The sequence below is a fragment of the Vicugna pacos genome, chromosome 9 (assembly GCF_048564905.1).
Source record: "Vicugna pacos chromosome 9, VicPac4, whole genome shotgun sequence".
Lineage (NCBI taxonomy): Eukaryota > Metazoa > Chordata > Mammalia > Artiodactyla > Camelidae > Vicugna > Vicugna pacos.
The window spans coordinates 2927042-2949752 of record NC_132995.1 but is presented as its reverse complement, the minus strand read 5'-3'; the positions used below and the strand labels follow the sequence as shown (position 1 = coordinate 2949752).

The window sequence follows — 22711 nt, the reverse complement described above, 5'->3', positions numbered from 1 at the left end:
GAGAAGGTTGGAGAGAGAGGTAAGTATGATGATCCAGTTAGGATGCCACACGGCTCACAATGAGCAAGATGTCAGTGAGGAGCCTTTGGCATCCACTAGATTCCTTCCATCCCAAACAGGGGGTCCTAGGACAGAGAGTCAGACAGAGGCTCAACAACTCCTGCTGGGGCGCCAAGAAGAGCCTCCACTTCCACAGCTTGTAGCCTCTGTTCTTCTGCCCTCACGCTCCACACACTCTACGTCCCCTCCCCACTCCCACGACCTGTCTCTTAGATGCAAGCAAACCTTGGGATTCTAATGATGCTATCCGTGGTTATGACCATCCGGTCGACCCCTGTCCTGACCGCTGTGTAGTTCCTAGGTCTGCGGGCGGGGTGGGAGGGGTGGGAGGGGTGGGAGGGGCCTGTGGGCCGCTCTGACCCGGCGCCTCAGGGGTTTCCTTCGGCTGTGCCAATCTTCTGCCAGAATCCCCACCAGGAATATTAGAACCACACCCCCGAGGCAGATCCGGACCAGATTGCCCTCAGTGTAGCGCTGGAGGGCGGGACCTGGAGGAACGAAGACAGACAGAAGCGGGTGACGGAAGGACCCACTCTAAGCCACAGCCCCCACGTGGGAACCTGTTACCCCCTGCCAGCCAGGATGCCAGAGGGGTCCTCTCCTCCTCTCAAAGGTCAGGACCAGATAAGCCCCGTTCTCTAAACACCACCTCTTCCACACACCCCTTCTCAGGCCCCTGACACAACCCCGCCCCACACACAGACACTACCTGGGTATTTGGCTAATTGTGGAAGAGAAGATCGTTGTAAGTGGGGGAGAGAGAGATGAAGTTTATCTTTCTCTGACCCTTTAGAAAATCTCAGCCTTCACACCTGATCTTTGCCCAGCTCTGAGCTCCAGATTCTGATAGTCCCCCTCCACTTCACACGCTACACACCAGAACCCAAGAGCCCAGGACCGTAGCTCCTGTGTGTAGGGAAAGCAGCCAGCCTTGGGTAAAGTCAGGGAGGAGGGGAGGAAGCTGGTCCAGAGACGGACACGTACTCACCAGCTGGAGGGTCTGACGCCTCTGGAAGTACGGTGATATTCCTAGAAGATTCTGAGAATCAGAAAGGATAATTGCGAAGGGCTGGGACCATCTCTCCTCTCCGCGTCTCTGCGCCTGTCCTGAGCGCGCACACCTGGGAGGCAGAGCGCCAGGGCTACAGGGAGACTGTGAACTGCAGAGTCATGGCGTCCAGGTTTGACCCCCAGACTCGTCACTTATGAGATGTGGGGCATCTGTGAGTCAGTTTTCCTACCTGTCCTGAGGGTGACGGGGACCCCAGAAGGGTCTTATAAAGAGGGTGGGGGAAAATCTCATGAGGGTCTTAGAAAGCCTAAGGAAAGCTAGAGTTGCATGGGGACAGTGGAGATGCCCAACCTACCCTCGGGATACATCAAGGTTCCCTGTTTTCCAAGGGAAATGGAGACTTTTTCTGGGGAAAGCGGGGGCAAAGAGAGCTGCCGCAGGAGAGAAGCACATTGCCCTGGATGGAGTAGTAAGGGGCTCAACCACGATCTGAGTGGGGCTGCAGCCAGGTCGTGCATGGAAGCCCTGGGAACACGGCTGCGCACACGGATCAGAGCCAAGGCAGACGAGCACTGTGCAGGGAGGGGCACGGCCCTCCCGTGGTCGGCTTGGCGCCGCCGTATGGAAGCATCCACATTACCCAGAAGCTCCTCTGCCCCCAAGCTCGGAGCCCATCTCCACCCCATCCTCATCCTCAAATCAGGGGCTTTCCTGGGAAGAGGCAGGTGGTTTTGAGGAGACTCCAGCCTTAAATGACAGAAGAGAGAGGCCAGTCCTCGCACTCCTTTCTGCTGAGCTCTGAGCGCCGACTTACTCACCAGCCGTGGAGCCTTGGTTCACGAGCGAGGGGCTCAGCCTCCCGGGGGCTTCTGACGATTCTAAGCAGGAGGAGTACGGGTGATGTCAGGCCTGCCCCTTGCCCCTGTGAGATGTCCCGCCTCCCAGGAACCCATTTCTCTAACACACACTGCACAGACACAGGAGAGACAAACTCAAAAGGCCCAAGACATGCTGTCTTCTGCTCCTCAGAGGTTTAATAAGAAACGGATCCATTCATCCCCTTATAGGCATTAGCTTAGTCCACTTTGGGGCCGTTACGAATAATGCTGCTATGAACATTCCATACAGGCTTTTGTGTGAATGTACGTTCTTTAATTTTCCAGGGTATCTCCCTAGGCTGGAATTTCTGAGTCATACGGGAATTCTATGTTTAGCTCTTTTAAGGGACCACCAAGCTGTTTTCCACAGCACCTACAGCATTTTTTTCCCCACCAGCAGGGTATGAGGGTCCCAGTGTCTCCAAATCCTCACCAACAATTGTGCTTTTTTGTTACGATGATGATTATCGCTAGTCTAGCAAGTGCGGTGAATGTCGCGGTGTGTGACTTGCATCTCAGTCTTACAAACACAAAGTGGATCGGCAGATCTAGGTGAGCTCAGTGGGGAAAAAAAAGCTGATGTCAGCCCTGAGCAGAAGAGACTTCCCTCCTGACTAAGGCCCTTTCCTTAACCAGGGACCTCCTACCGTTTTTACATAAATATTTCCTGAACCCCCTCAGCCCATAAATATGTAGCTCCTGGTGACGGTGGGGACAGCCTCCGAGGGCCTTTTTATGGCAGAACCAATTCATCACAGCCTCTCTTACGCTCACTCATCCGTGGTAGAATCAGAGCTGAGATGTTATTTGTTCTGTTATTTCTCTGCCTGTGAGTGTCACTGATGAATTTGTGTTTGGATTTACGCCTCCTCTGGCGTAACAGCCCCTTCCTGCCCTCAGCCCCATCTGTCAGCACAGTCTCATCCACGTTGGATGCTTTCAACACGATCTAAACCTGGTGTGGTACGTGCATACCATGAAATATTACTCAGTCATAAAAAGGAGCACACTGTTGATACATGCAACAGCTTGAACAGGTCTCAAGGGCACGATACTAAGTGGGGGGGAAGGCAGTCTCAAAGGCTCCCCCATGATATGACTGCATTTATATATAACACTCTCCAAGTGGCAAATTAAATCGAGGAAGAACAAATTAGAACTTGCCAGGGGTTAGGGATCGTGGGACGGGAGGGGTGACTATGAAGGAGGGCCCTGAGAAATATCTTTATCTTTTTTTCTCCTTGGAATAGTATTGGTTTTAGTTTAGATACTACTTTATTTATTTGTGCATATGTATTTTTTATTGAAGTATAGTCAGTTTACAATATTGTGTCAATTTCTGGGGCACAGCATAATGCTTGAGTTACTTGGAATAGTATTTTGAATGCAATGGTGGTTATATGAACCTGCGTGTGTGATAAATCAACATAGAACTAAGTATTCAGCCAGCGTCAGATTCCTGGTTTTTATGCTGTACTGTAATTATTGCAGCATTCCAGGCAAAGGGTATATTCTGTACTATCTTTGCAACTTCCTGTGAATCAATATCTCAAAATAAAAAGTTTAAAAATTCCAATGAGTAGTGGGGAGAGAGAAGAGAACAGAGGCAGGACGGGGACAGGGGATTAAGAGGTATAAACTGTTATATATAAAACAAATAAACTACAAGGGTATACTGTACAACACAGGGAATATAGCCAATATTTTATAGTAACTATAGACGGAGGATAACCTTTAAAAATGTGAATCAGTATGTTGTACACCTGTCACTTATATAATATTGTATCAACTATATGTCATTTTTTTTAATTCCAATAAGAAACATGACACGAGCTGTGCCTCCTCTGGCGTAACAGCCCCTTCCTGCCCTCAGCCCCATCTGTCAGCACATTCTCATCCACCTTGGATCCTTTCAACACGATGCTTGTAATTTGGGTTTGAGGTCTCCCTGAGACACAGGAAATGTTAAGAGGTGCCACAGCCTCGTGCACTGTTTCTTAAGGCGCAGGCTGTCATCCGTGCACCAGAAGCCGCTGAGATATGTTTGAAAATGGGGAACACTGTGGCTCACACAAAATGGAGTGCAGTCAGAAAGAGAAAGAAAAATGCCATATGATATCACTTATATGTGGAATCTAAAAAAAAAAAAAAAGACATGCATGAACGTATTTACAAAGCAGAAACAGATGCCCAGAAATAGAAAACAAACTTATGTTTACCAGTGGGGAGAAGAGGGTGGGGAGGGATAAATTGGGGGTTTAAGGTTTGCAAATACTGACTACTATATATAAAATAGATAAACGACAAATTTATACTATGTAGCACAGGGAACTCTATTCAATATCTTGCAATAACCTGAAATGAAAAAGAATAGGAAAAGGAATATACGTATGTCTGTGTATGACTGACACAGTGTGCTGTACACCAGATGTTGACACAACATTGTATACTGACTGTACTTCAAAAAATACATATATATTAAAAAATGTGGTTTAGGAGGGAGAGGATAGCTCATTGGTAGAGCACGTGCTCAGCATGCAGGAGGTCCTGGCTTCAAGCCCCACTACCTCCACTAAAATAACTTAAATAAAAACCTAATTACCTCCCCCCTAAAAAAAACTGATTTAAAATTAATTAATTAATTTTAATAAACGCATTGGTTTTTCAAAGTGGCATCCCCAGATCAACAGCAAAATCCCATGGGAACTTGTTAGAACTGAAAATTATTGGCCTCAACCCCAGACCTTCTGAATTAGACACTCTCGGGGCCCAGAGGTCTGTCCTTGATAAGCCCTCCAGGTGAGTCTCAGGCGCACTGCAGTTTGAGAACGGCTGGCCAGTGGAGTCAGAGGCTCAGAATTGGAGTCCAGGAATCTACAATTTTCCAAGACACTCAGCTTGTTCTTCCACATACGACACACAAGCCACAGCGCTAAGGCTGGATCGTGGTGGGGATGTGAGACAGGCTAGGCATACCGTCTACTTACAACACCCACCCTCCTTACACGCAGAACTAAGGGATTTTTAAAACAAAGCAAATCTGTGAAAGAGGCAAGTGAGTTAAACTGAGAAATCTAGACAGAGAGGAGAAAGCGAAAGAGGAGTCCATGTGCCCTGCACCCCAGACACGGAGGTGAGTCCTCCAGAGCCTACCTGTTGCAGAGGACGGCAGCTCTGTGGGCAGCCAGCCGGGGGTCACGGAGGTCCCTGAGGAATCAGGAAAGATACAAAGAGAGTTCTGTGCTCCGTTAGGGTTAGATCCTGAGCAAATAGAAAAGCCTCTCTGCAACTCAGTTTCCTCCCCTGGAAAATAAAAATAAAGAAGCGTCTACCCCTGTACCATTGTGGGTGTGAAGCAGCCTTTGAGAGGTGCACCTAGAACGTTCTGGGGCTGATGGACGACAGTCCCTGTGGCTGCCTTCCCTGCTTTTCAAAGCTCGGTTCTGTCCCGTCTCCTAGATCTTTGTGACCTGCTGTCACAAAGAGGAGGTGGCTAGAGAGTGTCAGAGAGGCAGGAAGGTGACTTCTGACTGAAGGCCTGAGGGAGGCAACGGAATGAGTCATGGAGATATCTGGGGAACGCCTCCCAGCACGTGCAAAGTCCCTGAGGCCACACTAAGCCTGCATTTTCGAGGGAAGGCAAGACGCCCAGTGTGTCTACAGCAGAGTCAATGGGGGAGGGGGCAGGGAGGGAGCAGTAGGCAGGTGACCCGACAGGTAAAGCAGGGGCTTGGAGAAGACCAAGGTGAGAGCACTGCTGACTTTGAGCAAAGGTCTGAAATCATCTGACTTTAACCACCTGTTTTTAAAGGCTTCCTCTTGCTGTCGTTTTGCTAACCGTCTAAAGAGGGTAAATGTGTGAAGCCAGACAAGCTTGCAGCTCAGAGATGAGACCTAACGCACAGCACAGTGATTGCAGGCAGCATCCTATACGCCAGACTTCACGGCTGCTAAGAGACTAGATCTTAGACATTCTCAACACACACACACACACACACACACACACACACACAAAATAGTAATTATGTGACAAGATGGAGGTGTTAGCTAAGCTATGATGGTCATCCTGTTGCAATATATAAATGTATCAAGTCAACACGTTATAAACCTTACACTTATGCAAGGTTATAGGTCAATTATATTTCAATCAAAAGCAGAGAGGCCAGTGTGGAGGCTGCGGGGGTTGTGCAGGTAGAGACGGCGGATGTGGAGAAATTGTCAGATGAAAGGTTTCAAAGATGCAGTAGGAAGCATGAGATGGAAAAGGAGACAAAGACTTAAAAGAAAAGAAAACATCTTCAGGTATTAGAGCAGGGAAACATATACCGGCCTCTTTGATTTTTATTTTATTTCTAAGTGTAGTTGCAATCCCGTAACATTAAGTGTAACATCCTGAACATTTACGTGGACAGTTCAGCAGTATTAAGTGCAGTCACATTATGGGTCAACAGAGCTCCAGAATTTCTCATCTTGCAAAACTAAAGCTCTGTCCTTATTAAACACTATTTTCCTTTCTCCTCTCCCCCAGCCCCTGACAACCACCATTCTACTTTCTCTCTCTATGATTTTGACTACCTCGTATAAGTAGAATCATCCAGCATATGTTCTTTTGTTACCGGCTTATTTTACTTAGCACGGTGTCCTCAAGGTTCATCCATGTGTCGCATGTGATGAGATCTCGTTCTTTTTAAGGCTGTATAATATTTCACTGGGTGTATATATCACATTTTCTTTATGAGCTGTGCTGTCCCCTTTTGAAAGAAGCACCATTTAAGAACAGAAAACTGACACAGGCTACATTATGAATGAACCTCAGAAAAAAACATGCTGAGTGAAAGAAATCAGTCACAAAAAAGTATAGGAAATTCTTAGAAAAAGCAAATTCGCAGAAGTAGTAGGTTTGTGATGGGATGAAAAGTAACTGAAAACGGGCACAGGAGATCTTCTAGCAGCGTTGGGAATGCGCCATCATTGGACTGTGGTGATGACTGCGCGACTCTAAACTCACCAAAAAGCATTGAATTGGATGCTTAAAACGGGTAAACTTTAAGGCATATAAATCAAACCTCAATAAGTAGGTTTTTTTAAAGAATGAAAGATGATTCCTAGTGAATAATTAGCTCACTAGCTAGATTTGAATGAAAATGAGTCTGAATGGGGGGGAGGGTATCGTTCAAGTAGCAGAGCGCATGCTCAGCGAGCAGGAGGTCCCGGGCTCAGTCCCCAGGACCTCCTCCAACGGAAATCAGCTAAGGAACCTACTCGCCGCCCCGCCCCAATACAAGCGAACAATAAATAAATAAATCACTCTGAATGCAAATACTTTCTCATTCCACTCTGTACTAACTTTATTAATCCTCTGATGATTAGAAGGATAAGAATTTTCAAGAATTTTCCCTTTGCTGATAGAATCATTTGTCTCCTCTATTCTGAGACCGTTTAAATAATTTGATTGCTTCAAAAACTTGTGAAAATGCATAATCATAAGAAAAGGTGAACATAAAATATAATCATGAATTTCGAATTACATCAGTTAATGTGAAGAATTTAGCAGCAAGATTTTTTATAGAGAGACCTTGTACTGAGATGATCAAAAATAAAAAAGACAGAATGTGTGACTGTGGTGTAAGGGGGATGACCTCAAAGTTTCCTTCCTATGATGGCAGCATTTTTAAAGTAATTTCTGCAAGATTTTGTTGCATTTGCTTGTGGGTTTTATTTTTTACCTAGACAAATCACAAGGCTTTATTCACAGTATTAACATTTATTTTTCTTAGTGTATATGCTCTGTAGTAGACAGAATAACGGCCTCCCAGATATGACAGGATCCTACCCCCCACAGCCTGTGACTGTGGTACCTTATATGGCAAAAGGGACTCTGTAGACAGGATTAAGGATCTTGGGGTGGGGAGATTATCCTGGATTATCTGGTGGACCCAGTGTAATCACAAGGGTCCTTAAAAGTATAATAGAGGCAAGAGGGCAGAAGAGCCAGAGACAGAGAGATGTGAAGACGTTATGCTGCTGGCTTCGATCATGAGGAAGAGACCGTGGGAGCCAAGAGATAGATGTAGGAGCCTTGAGAAGCCGGGAAGGACACCAGGAACAAATTCTCCCCTAGAGCCTGCAGAAGGAACCCAGCCTGGACCACACCTTTGCTTTATCCCAGTAGGACCCATTTTGGGCTTCTGACCTCCAGAACTCTAAGGTAATAAGTCTGCGATGTTCTAAGCCAGTGAACTTGCGGTAGTTTGTTACAGCATCATTCAGACCCCCTTACACCCTCCAAAGCCCCCGTCCCCTCCTGCCCTCCCGCTTCCTCCATGCTTTTAGGTCCCTCCCCTTGGAACTTCCATCAGGGCCTGTGAAGGCCGAGGGAGAAAGCTTTGGTCTGCACCGCTGACCTTTAACCACGAGCTCCAGAGGGTCGCTGGGGGCTGACCACAGGTACGGGGAACTGCTGGAAAAGCTGTAGCATCGATAAGTCCCGCTGTTGGCAGCAGTCACTGTGGTGATGGGGAAGTCGGCCAGGTACCACTGCTCGGGTCTCTTGTAGGGCCCAGCGTCTCCCTCCTTGTACAGAGCAAATCGGTCAAAACCGTATTGGCTCTCACACCGCAGAGTCACGTCCATCCCTGGGGACACCGCTGCACTGGGCTGGGCTGAGAGTGAGGGCTTGGTGAAAACGCCTGCGAGGAAAGAGGATTCTGGTGTGAAAGATGGTGACCAGCGTCTCAGCTATTGGGGTGGGAAGGCTCCCCACCTCCCTGAGAGCTAGGGAACTTTCCACCTGTTTCCACTCTACAGAACCCACCCTTCCCACCACCAGGTCACACAGTGGTTAAGGGAGCGTGACTGGAGGCACATGGCAGTGCCCAGGCTCAAACCCCGGCTTTGCAGCCTAGGGACTGGAAACACCTCCCCCTCATCTGTGCCTCAGTGTTCTCTACTACAAAACGGCAGCCGTTGGATGAGACAGTGTAATTGAGCATTTAACAGAATACCCAGTGCACAGCCAGCACCCCAAATACGGCAATGACAAAATAGCTTAACTTTACATTGTCCCGTGAGCTTGTATTACAATATACAGTAGCTAACTTGTATTAAAGTTCCAGAGTCCAGGTGCTGTTCCAAGCCCATGACGTATATCAGTTCACTGAATCCTCAATGAATTCACCCCTGTAAATATCCCCCCTTTACACGTGAAACGAGGGTGCACGGTGCTGAATAACTTGTCCGAGGTCACAAGATAGTAAGTGGCAGAGCTGGAATCTGCAGTCACGGAGCTTGGCTCCAGGCTGTCTGCTCCTAAGCGGGAGCGCACCCTACTATGTAATTTGGTATGTTTAATCACCACAGAGCATGGCAGTCCACACCGGGAACACCACACTCACAACAGCAAATGCTGGCTAGTGACTGTGACTCACGCAACAATTTTTTTTTCCTCTGAGCAACTGCTATGTGTCAGTCTCTGTTCCAAGAAACAAAAATTCCAACAGGAAGAAAGAATAACTTAAAAATAAGTAAATGTGTGGCATACCAGATAATGCCGAGCGCTGTTTTAAATCAAGATGCAACTTTAAATAGTGTGGTGAGGGAAATATTTAATGAGGAGGTAGCGTCTGAGTCAGTCCCCAAGGCACATGGTGGACCTCGGGTCGGGAATCAGGGTGTGGCAAGCTAGGCTTTGTCCTTGGATGCAGGAAAAAAAAAATAGAAACTAACCTCAGTAATCAAGATAAATAATATTTAATGCGATTTTTAAAATAAAAATGAACGCAAACACATTTACAAGGAAGAACATCAAGATTATAAACAAAGACAGAATCCAACTGTGCCCGGGAAAGCCATGTTGAAGTCTGAAATATGAACCTACCCTGCTGTATAATTTGATAATCATAGTATTGGATATAATAATACTTTGATATGGTTATCATCACAGAGCATGGCAGTCCACACCTGGCATACAGTCTTCACAACAGCAAGAGTTGCCTGATAATTTGAGACAAAATTAACAGTGTGAGTCAACTACACTTCAATAAAAAATAAAAAATTTTTTAAAGGCAGAATATATTACCATTTGACTCTCCTGGCCTTCATGGAAGCAAACGCATCAACATTTTAAAAATCTACTTTGGAAAGTAATCATTTTAAAATGTATTAGGAATAAAAGAATAGGTTGAGAACACTTTATTCCATCAAAAAATAAAAATAGGGGGTGGAGGGTGTAGCTCAGTGGTAGAGCCCAGACCTGCCTTGCACAAGGTCCTGGGTTCAATCCCCAGTGCCTCCGTTAAGGGGGAAAAATTTCAATAAAAATAAAAAATGCATTCGAACATGCATGACGGAATACACATTTTTCCTCTTGCGTCAGGCTGGAATAGGGCTTGGAACAGCACTGCCCAAATCTGGCATTATTTAAAATTGCAATATTGTGTATATCGTGGATGTTTTTGCATTGATTTGAGGGGTTTTTTTTAAGATACAGTATTAGCATATTATTTCTGTTGATTACTGAGTTCTAAATTTAGCCCTTAAGGACAAGCCCCCCTTGCCCCACCCTCATCCCAGCTCTGCTAGGACTTCGGGTTTACTGTCATCATCATCCCCATCGTCACCCTCTTGGAGCCCCGAGCTGAGGACCACGTAGCCCAGAGGCCACACGTCCCAGCACACCCGGCCTCCACGCTTCCAGTTACCAGTGGCCACCAGCTCCAGCTGGCTGCTGGGGAGAGACCAGCGGCTCCCGTTCTGGTACGAGCAGCGGTAGACCCCGGCGAAACGTTTCTCCATGGCAGAGAAGGAGAGAACCCCATAATCAAAATACTGGCTGGATTTCAGTTTCTCCAGGCGGTACAAGTCCACGCCTGGAGGCCCCTGGCAGCGGACGGTCACCGGCGTCCCCAGGGGCACGAGGGAGCTGGGCAGGGCTTGGAGGGAGGGCTTGGGCAGCGGGCCTGGAAGGCAAGCAGCGGTCAGCTCCCTGACAGAGGCTCGCACCCCTCCTGCCCCCCGACCCCGCTCGCTGGCCAAACCCCCAGGGGGATTCCTGACCCACCGTAGTGAGCGTGTATCACCTGCTCCAGACACAGCCCTGAAGGAAGAAGAAAAGGACCGGTTACTAGGACCTTGTGTGAACCCACCCTTCTGCGTGCTGGGCACCGTGATGAGAAACTTGCATGCGTTCTTTCTTCTGTCATAATTCTTTTTTCAAAGATACACATGCACATAATTGAAGGCAAAGAAACCAGCCGCAAAAAGCCACGACTGTGTAACTCGGTGTATATGAAATATCCAGAACAGATAAATCTGCCCAGAAGCAGACAGCAGATGACTGTTTGCAGGGGGCTGCGAGGAGAGGAGATTAAAGCGTGATTGCAAAGATAGGGGATTTCCTTCTGGAGCGCTGAAAATGTCTTGGAACTAGAGAGGGGGGTTGATTGCAGGACGTTGTGAATGGACTAAATGTCCTGGATGGTGAATTTTATGTTTAATTTATTATTTTGCCACAATTTTTTAAAAGCCAAACAGGGATTCCTTAGCCCATCCCCCAGCTCCCTGTAGGACACCTCCCCCACGCAGAGACTTCTGGCAAATTTTGGCAACTGGAAAGAGAAGGGGGCGGTGTGCCAGATTGGGGGGGTTCTCGCTTTTCTCCCCCCAGCTTTATGGAGATACTGTTCTATTATGGAAATATAATAGTTGAAGCTACAACATTGTATAGGTTTGAGGCTTACAAGTACAACGAGTTGATCTGATACATTCGTGTGTTGCAGAAAGGTTATCAGGGCAGCGCTAGCTGACGCCTCCACCCCGTCCTGGGGTCGCCATTTCTTTTCTGTGGTGAGAACACTGCAGATCTCTTAGCAACTTTCAGCTTATCATACGGTATTTTTTTAAAAAATTGTTTGGGGGGGAGGCAATTAGGTTTATTTATTGTTTGTTTGTTCATTTATTTGTTTGTTTGTTTTTTAGCAGAGTTATTGGGGATTGAACTGGGGACCTGGAGCATGCTAAAAACAGCACTCCACCAAGGGGCTATACCCTCCCCCCTTACAGTGCAGTATTTTTTTTAAACACCTTTATTGAGATATTCAGATACCATACAATTCACCCATTTAAAATGTACAATTCAATGGTTTGGGGTCTATTACACTACTTTTTTACCTGTGGTAAATATATACCTATAAGATTTGGCATTTTAACCATTTTCAAGTGTACAGTCCAGTGGCATTAATTGCATTCAGTATAATACAGTATTATTGGCTGTAATCACCATGCTGTAATTAGATCCAGATGGGCGTCTCCTGCGTTGTAAGTCAAGAGATGTGTTAATCCTAGACTTCTCCCCATTTAACCCTTATGGGCTAAATCAGTATTCTATTAATTACTTTATTATGACTGTGCAAATATTGTTCACACTTGAGGATTACAATATTGTGCCTATATTTTTTTCTATTTATCTCCCCTAGGATCAATAATTGTGTGTTTTATTTCCACCTGCATGGTTGTCCTTGAACCTGTATCTAATTCTTTCCACAATTTTCAATAGCCTTTCCATATAATTTTAGCCATCTATCAAATTGCATGATCTATAAATTCCACGTTTTTTCCTTGGAGGCGCCCTCCCCCCACTTTCCCTTCTATCTGAACAAATCCCTCTCTAGGGTGAACTATTACCCTTTTTCTCTCAAACTAAGACTCCTTTTTTTTTTTTAACCTTTTCACTGAATTAATAGCATTATGTATTTTAGTCTCACTAGGGTTACCAGATTTAGGAAATAAAAACATGGGACTCCCAGTTAAATTTGAATTTCAGATAAACAAGGATATATATATATATTATATATATACACATATATATATAATATATATATATACACAATATCTCTTTTTTTTTTTTTGCATAGTAAGTCCCATGAAGTCCATGGTCCTACAGCTGGTAGAAGGTAGAGTCAAACACTAGCAGCATATTTTCATGGTAAAGAATATGGATTTGGTGCAAAAATTCCTTAGTTTGTATTTGAGCCAGAACTGTGTGACCTTAAATGAGTTACTTAATCCTTCTGGGCTTCAGTTTTCTCACCTGTAAAATGGGAATAATAGTAGGGAATAATAGTAATACTGCATCAGGCGGTTAATGGCGTTTAAACAAGTGTCTATTTTAAAACATAGAGCAATATCTAGCCCACAGTAAGTGCTACATGGGTGTGTTTTAAAAATGAATAAATGAATGAGTGAATGAATGAACAAGAGGCAGTTTGTGTTCATAGTTTGCACTCTTATCCCCAGTAACACAGCTGCTTCCTTCCTGCTTAGCCCCAAGCCTCTAAGCTTTTAGCGATAAAGTTCTTTTGACGGAATAAGGAAACAGTGCGCACACACGCCCAGCACAAAGCCCACGAGGAGGAGACAGCACAGACGCGTCTGACCCCACCGCCAGCCCTGTTAGGGGGCACTCCTACTCCAGCCTTGCCGAAGTATAATTTACAAATAAAAATCGCATAAATCTAAGGCATACAGCATGATGATCTGTGAAATAATTACCACAATCAAGCTAACACATCCATCACGTCACAGAACCATCTTCGTGTGTATGAGAGAGAGAAACTTAAGATCTGCTCTTTTAGCAAATTCCGAGCACCATGCTCTGTAGTACAGTTAACCACAGTCACCACACTGTGACTTAGATCCTCAGAACTTACTCCCCTGATAACTAGAAGTTTGTGCCCTTTGACCAACATCCACCCTCTTGTCTTCCCCCACCCTCACTTCCCAGTCCCCGGACACCACCAACCTACTCCCTGCTTCTGTGAGTTCGACTTTTTGAGATTCCGACTATAAGTAAGATCCTGCTCTGTTTTCTCTCTCTGTGTGGCTTTTCACTTAGGACAATGCCGTCGGGGTCCATCCACATTGCTGCCAACGGCAGCATTGTTTGCATCAGTACCAAGAGGGATACTGACAAACTAATTCTATACTCTAGTCAGTGAGTCCACATTTTTTTAAATTAAAAGAAATTTAAGTGTAGTGGGAGAAAGTTGCAGCCAGCATTACTGGGAGACCCGTATTCATTTCCGGAGCCAGCCATGAACACACTAGAATACCTCCGACAAACACCACCTCCCTGGGCCCCAGCTTCCCCCCACAACAAATAAATGGGGTGACCACTGTGGTCACCTTTTGCCCTGAAATTCATCACTGATGCATTTTTCTAAATTCTTCGTCTCAGAGCCCACACATGTCCCACAGGCTTTCCCAGACTGACTCACCAAGACAGAAGAGGGCAGGCAGGGATGGGGACATGGCTCCTTGGCCCATCCTGAGCTCCATAGCCCAGGAGGGAAGACTTGGGCGGGGACTGCAGCAGAGGCACAGGATGTGATGAGGATGCAGAGCGATTTCCTCCCCTCCCCCATCAGCCTGGCTTTTCCTAGTTGAGACTCATCAAGCTAGAGCCTTCTGCTCCGTAGAATGACTTGCACACAAGCTCCAAGTAGCGTCACTTTATCTCCCGTCACCAGCCCAGTGTCCCACCACGTCTGCCTAGCGAGGCGTCCTCTGTGTTTCCAATACTCCCATAAACTCCCTGACATCCATTAGGGACATGCAGGTCAAAACCACAGCGAGACATCACTTCTCACCTGCAAGGATGACTGTCATCAAAAAGACAACAAATGTCGACTGAGGACGTGGAGAAGTTGAAATCCTCATGCACTGCGGGCAGGTAGGTACAGCTGTTGTGGAAAACAGTCTGGCATTTCCTCAACATATGAAGCAATGAATGACTCAGCGACTCCACTTCTGGGTAAATACCCAAAAGAATCAAAAGCAGGAACTTGAACAGATATTTGTACAGCTGTGTTCATGGCAGCATTATTCACAACAGCCAAAACAAGGAAACAACTCGTGTCCACTGATGGGAGAATGATTAAACAAACTATGGTATATACCTACCCCAATGGAATATTGTTCAGTCTTAAAAAGGGATCAGGTGCCGACGGACGGGTGGAGCTCGGTGGTGGAGCACATGCTTGGCATGCACAAGGTCCTGGGCTCAATCCCCAGTACTTAACAGGAAGGAAATTCTGACACGTGCAATGACATGGATGAACCCTGAACACATTACGCTGAGTGAAATAAACCAGACACAAAAGACCGCACGTTGTATGATTCCATTTATATGAAATATCCAGAGTAGGCAAATTCGTGGGGACAGAGGGTAGACTGGAAGATATCGGGGGCTGCGGGGAGGGAGAATGGGGAGTTGCTGCACCATTTAGACCCTTTCCAAGGGAAAATGTGTGGACATTATGATGCTTTGAACAAGTTGCTGAGATGGACTATTGTCTGATGTGTCTCTGTAATAGAATGGTTCCAAGGGACTTCCCTTTGGAGCGGTGACATTTGAGGTTGCGCCTGATCCTAAGACATATTAACGCAGCACATTCAGCGTGCCCAAAATCCTTGGTGGAGTAAAGAGCTTGGCTTGTTCGTGTAACCGGAAAATGACTGATGTGGCTGGAATTAAGTGAGCATGAAACTGAGACTGAAGAGATTATAGGGGTCAGATCAGGGTGTCCCAGCCTTGGCACTGTTGACATTGAGGACCGGGTGATTCTCTGCTGGCGTCCAGGAGGGCTGTCCTGAGCATTATAGGAGGTTTACTAGCATCCTTGTTCTCCATCCACCAGGCGTCGCTAGCACCATGTCCCTTCCAGCTGCGACAACCAAAAACATCTCCAGACATTGCCAGATGGCCCTTGGGGGGCAAGATCACCCCCAGTCACATTGGGCTACAGCTCTCTGGGACTTAGAAGACAAGATAAACTTGGGTGCATGAATATCTCTTTTTAATGCTACTCACTTTTCAAGCATTCTCTCTTTTGATTCCCACAGAAGCCGGAGAAATAGGTGCGGCTTTAGTCCCATTCTGTTGAGAAAATGTGAGCTTAAAAGAAAACGTATTTTTCTAGCTGAAGCGTGGGTGCTGGGAGCCAAGTAGGTCATTCTCCTCTGGCTTGGCACATGTTTTTCCCGCTCTGAAGGCTTCAGCTCTCAGCACCTCCTAGAACGTTGGACCAAGATGTCGTTAGAAACTTCCGCCTGCTCAGTTTGACTCTCACTTCTTCTTGATTTCTCCTGGTATTTGGTACCAGTGTGTGCTCCTTGGACGAGCCTGGACAGCTGTGCTGCCCGGTGACCCAAATCCCCCTTCCACCTGCTCCTGTACGTTACGTCCTCGTGGCTTTCCAAGGGCCAGACCGTGTGGTCTGCCTCTCTCAGCGGACCAGGAGTTCCCTAAGAGCAGAAGCTATGTCTTACCAATATGTGCAGCCTCAGCACAGGTCCAGAGAAAGAGTCCACTTCTGTGAACATTTGTTAAATAAGCTAGTGAGGGGGTAGATGCACAAAGAACCAGGAATCTCTTAAGAGACATGTAATGGGTCCCAGAATTTCTTGACAGTTGACAAGACTTCTGTATCCTTGAGTCTTTGGGGAGCTCCGAGAAGACGGCTGGTGTTGAGGTTCATGAGCGGGACGCTTCTCGCAGCCTCTTCTTCCTTAAGGGGCCCTTGAGGCCTGGAGTACCCCCCCCGCCCCCCCCCCCCGCCAGCTCCAGCTCTGCACGCAGGACGAGGTGAAGTCGGCATAGACACAGGGCTATCTGGGGGGCTCCTCAAGGGCGCCGGAGAATGGTGGGTCCACGTTCTCTGCACAGGAATCTTGGCGTAGCTGGGCGGAGATCACCTCCTGTTTGCCTTTCTCTGTGGGGGCCTGTCAGCACGAAGACACGAGGTAAGGTGAGAAGAGAGCACGTGGGGAAGGGACCGGGGAAGGAGGAAAGACTCACCTGCATGTCCATCTGTCTGTCCTCCTCGGGCCGGGTGTCCACTGAGACCTCGCCTGCAAGGATAGAAGAGAGGACAGGCTTCCAGGGAGCACCCTCACATTGTCCGGTCCTGCCGTCTCTGTTTCAGAGACGGATGACTGAAATCAGGGAAGGGCTGTGACATCACAGCCAGCAAGGTTGCCCCCCCTTCTCCGCTCCTTCCAGGATGCCTTCTGTCTTCCCCTGAATACGTCCCTCCCCACCCCCAGTGCCCCCCCTTCCCACTCCTCTTACATTGAGTTTCTTCTGGGAAGTCCATGCCGGGGCTGGTGCTGAGGGAAAGGAGATAGAAGCATTAAGGGAGGTCTGAGGAATCAGACAGAAGCAGCGTTTTCTACTGGGAGGGTCCAATTTCTCCTACCTGTCGTAGGTCCCTTGGCTCTTCGTCTCACTGTCAACGGCCTCTGCAGAGAGTCGGTGATTAGAGTCCCGGACACACCAAGCCTCTCCCCACTCTCCTCCCAGGCTGCCACTTCCCCCTCCAGGACGTACTGTGTTTGGCTTGACACCAGCACCAGCAGAGGAGGAAGAGAAGGAGGAAGAGTAGAGGGAGGGCAGAGATGACGGACGTCCCAATCACGATGGGGAGGGACCCATTCTCAGGAGGGTCTCGGTAGATTTCAGGTAGATCTAGGAATCAGTAAACAGTGAAGATCTGTTACTGATCTCCTATTGGATTAATTCATCCACTTAATGAGTGTTTATTGTGTGCCTTCCGTGTATGAGGTGTTATTGGCTATTCTGGAAACCATAGTAAACCTACTCAGCAATAGAGTCTAGACACGTGAACCAACACACTGTTGAAGTCTTTACTTTTCTGTGAACTGAGATAAATTATGATAAAGCTATTTACCGTGCATCATAAGAGCAATTTCTTTGGGAGATGGTCCCTGAAGGCTAAGATGCAGCCAGGTCTCAGGAGTACCAGGCAAACACCTTCCAGGCAGAGGGAACAACGCACACAGACGCAGAGGTGAGAGGGAGTTTTGTGAGACCCACACACAGAAAGGACAAACGGTACGTGAGGGAAGAACGGCTCCCGGTAGAGACAGCAAGGTCAGGACACATCAGCAAAGGTCCAAACGTTGGAAGGACAGAGGAGAGTCTGGGTTTAAGTCTACATGCGATGATGACCCGCAAAGGGATTGACAAGCCATGGGCTCGTATTTTTCTTTAATCACTGGATTTCCAGTGTGATAAATGGATTTAAGGGGCCAGCTGGAAAGTGGAGCGACAATTAGGGAACATGCCACAGGCAGTTGGGTGACAGGCGATTGTGTAATGACAAAGTGATGATGAGGGAGGGAAAAGGGAATGAGCGCGCAGAGTTTTTTGAGGATGGGAATGGTGAGCTTTGACATCTGGTAACGGAGTAGGTGGGCACTGAGAGGAAAGGGGAACAGCAAATACCATTCTCAGTGAGCTGGTCATTGGAAGGGACGGGCGGCATCCACTGAAAAAGAAGACCAGCATGAGGCGGAGGTTCTGAGATGTGCTGGGAAAAGTTCTACTGAGATTCCCATTAGGTCTCTGAGTAGATGTTAAATGATTCATTGGACTTGAAACTCACAGGAGCATTTTTTGCTGGAGTGAGTGGCAAGCTTACAGCCGTTAGCAGATGCCGGGGGCTGAAACAGATCACCGTTAGTCCACCCAGTCAGACAGAGAAAAACAAATAAGCTGTGGTGTCACTTATATGTAGCCTCTAAAGAGCAAAACGAGTAAAACAGAACAAAACCGGATTTAGAGAACCAGAGAATAAACAGGTGGCTGCCAGAAGGGAGGTGGGGGTGAGACAGGCGAAGGCGGCTAAGAAGCACGAACCTCCAGGTCTGTAATGAGTCGTGGGAATGTGCTCAATAACAGCGTGACTTTGTACGGGAACAGACGGCCACTAGCCTTAGCGTGGTGACCATCTCATAGTGCATGCAAATGGCAGATCATTATGTAGTGCACCCGAGACTAATGTCATATTGTATTTCAATTAATTAAAACCCTATGCTAGGCACATAGTACAATGTTGAGGTCACATATAGGGCTCAACATACCTGGAATATGAAAAGACTAACTTACCTTTTGGTGGAGTTAATGTGATTAAAATGAGATAATACATGCAAAAACTGAGAATGGCACTTGGCAATGGGAAAACCTCGATAAATGTCACCTAGCAATTGTTAACAGTACACCATGGTCTCTAATCTGGGCAAAGCGCTGCTGTCTGAGCTCGACACGCAACTGTATCTTACCCGATGCAACACTCTGTTATTATTTCATTTTGGAAAGAAGGAACTTGGGCTCCAATGCAGGAAGCTGCTTGCAAAATGTTACAGAACCAGCAAATGTTGGGGGCTTCGTTGTACCTCAAGTGCATCTCCTGAACAAGAATGCCATCCTTGTGGGCAGACCTTCCAGAGCTGAGAGAGCTGGGAGCAGCTGAGGCGATGACAGGGCACGCAACATACCCGCCACTGACAGCCCTGTACGCACAGGGCGCTCTGGGGCCGTGCGGCGCACCCAGCTCTCTTTGTCCGCATTGTGAGTGCCGACGCCCACTGTGTTCCCTTTCAGCATTATTTTAAAACCTGAGCATTCTCTTCTTGACTCATCTGTGTCGATAGGGAAGAGCGGGGGATGGGAAAGCTTTCTAGAGAAGGGGAGAGGTTTTCCACCAAAGACTGGCCTAACGGTGAAGAATTAAAATACAAAAAAATATAAAGAGCGTAAATGAGGGGCTGGTGCAGGCTGCAGGCTGCAGGCTGGGGTTCCTTCAAGGCCACTCAAGCTCATTCTGCAGTCCGCTCAGCCCCGCTCAGCTGTCTAGGCGGAGAAAAGGAAACACTCACCAGTCTGTGCCCAAATCCTTTGGTCCAGGCAGAACGCTAAAATAGAGAAAGACTTGGTAAGGGATGTCTCCCAGTAAGACAACGATTCCCAGACACCTGAACTCAAGGCACCGGACTTAGACCAAACTGAAGGAAAGTAGCCCTGAAAGTGGTCATCTTCCTGTGACTCACTAGTCTCAGGGCCCCACGGAGGAGGACTCCCACGAGCGGAACCCAGGTCATGGTCCTCACTCTATCCTCTTTGCTCTCCGGCCTCCCACACAAATTCCCCTGCAGGACTCACCGAGTCCAAACATGAGAACGACCCCCGGGGCCATGGCCGCGCCTCTGCGCACACGGCCCACTCCACAGCGCACGGCCAGCCGGGCAGACAGCGTTCACAGGCGGCGGGCACGGACGGCGCAGCCTGGGGCTTTAACCCCTTGCCGCAGGGTGACGACACCCCCTGCTAAGCAGAAAGAGGAACTGCTGCTTGTGCAAGACGGGGTTCTGCCTTCCAGCTCAGCCCGGCTGAGCGCCAGTTACTCTGAGGGCTCCCGCTGTGAGCTCACAGCCACAGAGACGCGGGAGACTTGTGTAACGCATGCACGTAAACAGTGACCTGTTTGTGTACAGAACTGAAGGAAGTTTTACCCAAAAAGAAGGAGGGGAAATGCAGTTAGAAAAGACTGAATCTAATACGTAGACTGTAATATGTAGAACAATCACGCACGGTGTCGCAGACCTAAATCCAGCTTGAGAATTTCACGGAGAGCAACGTGGAGCCGCGAAGATGCCTGGAAGACCAGTTCTTTTGTCGGATGCGGATTCTCCGCAGTAATAGTGGTATGAAGTTTCCACCAAGTCCGAGAGAAATTTTCCCTGAATTACTACATTCCAAGGAGTATGTCCTGACCGAAAATCTCTGATGGGGACCCTAATCTCAACTCACTAGAAATGAGTGTTTTAATTTGCTTGGGACAATCTTCCTTTAATGACCTTCCTTTAATCTGAGAAATATTTGATATCTTACACTGGCTTTTTTCATAAAAGGAAAATTATATATCTTTTCTTCTCTGAAAACGTTTCTGATCTGTTGACAAAAAATTAATCAACAGTCAGTCTAAAGGAGAAAGAGAGAATTTTATTCGTGCCAACCTGGGGATTCTAACTTGGAAGACGGTCTTTCAGAAAGCCGTCTTCATAAAGCTTTTCTCTTAATTGTTTTTTGGCAAGACAGAATAATGGATTCGTGATCTACATTGTTCTTTCAAATGAAGAAATTTGAAATGAATGGTTTTATTATCCTATACTGTTGTTTATGAAACTCAGTCAACAAAACCTTCAGGTGTTTGCTAATACACAATCGTTATTATAACTGAACGGGAGGACATAATATAATTTTAGGAATACATGCATGTGGTTCTTGTTAGCTGAAAACTAATTAATTATGTTTTGCATTTTTTAAAAAAAGCGTTGGTGAGGATGTGGAGAAAAGGGAACCTGGGAATGTAAATTGGTGCAGCTGCTGTGGAAAACAGTATGGAGGTTCCTGAAAAAATTAAAAATAGATCTGCCGTGTGATCCAGCAATCCCACTCCTAATCATGTATCCAAAGGAGGCAAAAACAAGGTGTCAAAGAGATACCTGCCTGCCTATGGTTATTGCAGCATTGTTCACAACAGCCAAGATGTGGAAGCAACCTAAGTGTCCGCCTACAGATGACCAGGTGAGGAATATGTGAGAGAGAGAGATTCAACCATGAGAAAGAAGGAAGTTCTGCCATTTGTGACAGTACGGGTGGACCTCGAGGGCGTTATACTAAGTGAAATAAGTCACTCAGAGAAAGACAATTACTGCGTGACATCACTTATAAGTGGAATCTTAAAAAGCCAAGCTTGTGGAAACAGAGTAGATGAGTGGTTACCAGGGGCTGGGGGTGGGGGAAATGGGGAGACATGGGTAAAGGGCACAAACTTCCAGCTATAAGATGAGTATGTTTTGGGGTCCTAATTGTTGACTACAGTCACCAACATAATGTGTATAGTTAACAATACTTGAAAATTGCTAAGAGAGTAGATCATTTTTTGGTTTCTCTTTTAAAATATTTTTATTTATTATCCCGTTATATTGGTATTTTTGGCAGGGGGAGGTAATTAGGTTTATTTATTTTTTAATATATTTTTATTGAAGTACAGCCAATTTACAATGTGTCCATTTCTGGGGTACAGGACAATGCTTCAGTCATATAGAAACATACATATATTTGTTTTCATATTCTTTTTCACCATAAGTTACTACAAGATATTGAATATGGTTCCCTGTGCTATACAGTATAAACTTGTTGTTTATCTATTTTATATATATTAGTTAGTTTACTATTTTAGTGGAGGGACTGGGGATTGAACCCAGGACCTCGTGCATGCTAAGCATGCCCTCTACCCCTGAGCTACACCCTCTCCCCAAGAGAGCAGATCTTAAGTGTTCTCACCACGACGGAAAAAAAAGGAACTTACGCAAGGTGATGGATATGTTAAGTAACCTTATTGTGGGAATCATTTACGATATATTTGTGTATCAATTATACACCTTAACTTACAGTATTATATGTCAATACCATCTCAGTAAAGATTTTTGTTTGATATTAGATCAGAACAAGTAGAAAGTAAGACTCAGCCGAGGAGTCGACAGCAGGGGCGGCGACGTTGCTCGGTCCTGGGGTATTTGACGTAATTGTCTTTCCTGGAGCGTTTTGGTTTAGTTTCCCATCAAGTGGATTTGTGACTCGTTCCGTATTTCTCTTGCTAAAGGGTCTTTTTCCTGTATCATACTATACTATAGAAGATGGTTTTAAGAAGCATGAACGCCACACTTGTTATAAAGCCTTTTTTTATTGTTGCAAAATCTTAATTCCGTTGCACACATTGTAAAGAGAGCGAGCCGGCAGCCCGCCCCCTCAACTACGGCAGTCTTCCATTCCCAGCACATTTTCTTAAACTGAGTTTGTTCAACCTGTGATTTATCATTCTCCCGAACTTTGGGACTT

At 46.6% G+C, this 22711-nt stretch overlaps 1 protein-coding gene across 1 annotated transcript; it reads right to left on the bottom strand.

Annotated features, from left to right (window-relative positions):
* Window positions 1-344: 344 nt before the first annotated feature.
* Window positions 345-14256, bottom strand: GP6 (glycoprotein VI platelet). The gene is made up of 8 exons (XM_072966550.1): window positions 14223-14256; window positions 11009-11044; window positions 10650-10907; window positions 8355-8639; window positions 5104-5157; window positions 1891-1950; window positions 1049-1099; window positions 345-548 (listed from the first exon to the last, which is right to left on the bottom strand). Exons 1-8 carry the CDS (start codon window positions 14254-14256, stop codon window positions 358-360), a joined length of 969 nt encoding a protein of 322 aa, XP_072822651.1. The 3' UTR covers window positions 345-357.
* Window positions 14257-22711: the final 8455 nt, after the last annotated feature.

Coding starts and splice junctions, on each gene's coding strand:
- GP6 (XM_072966550.1), bottom strand. CDS start 14,256: ATGTCCCCATCCCTGCCTGCCCTCTTCTGTCTTG. Junction 1,100..1,890: donor GAACCAAGGCTCCACGGCTG/GTGAGTAAGTCG, acceptor TCTGATTCTCAG/AATCTTCTAGGAATATCACC. Junction 549..1,048: donor GGCGTCAGACCCTCCAGCTG/GTGAGTACGTGT, acceptor TCGTTCCTCCAG/GTCCCGCCCTCCAGCGCTAC.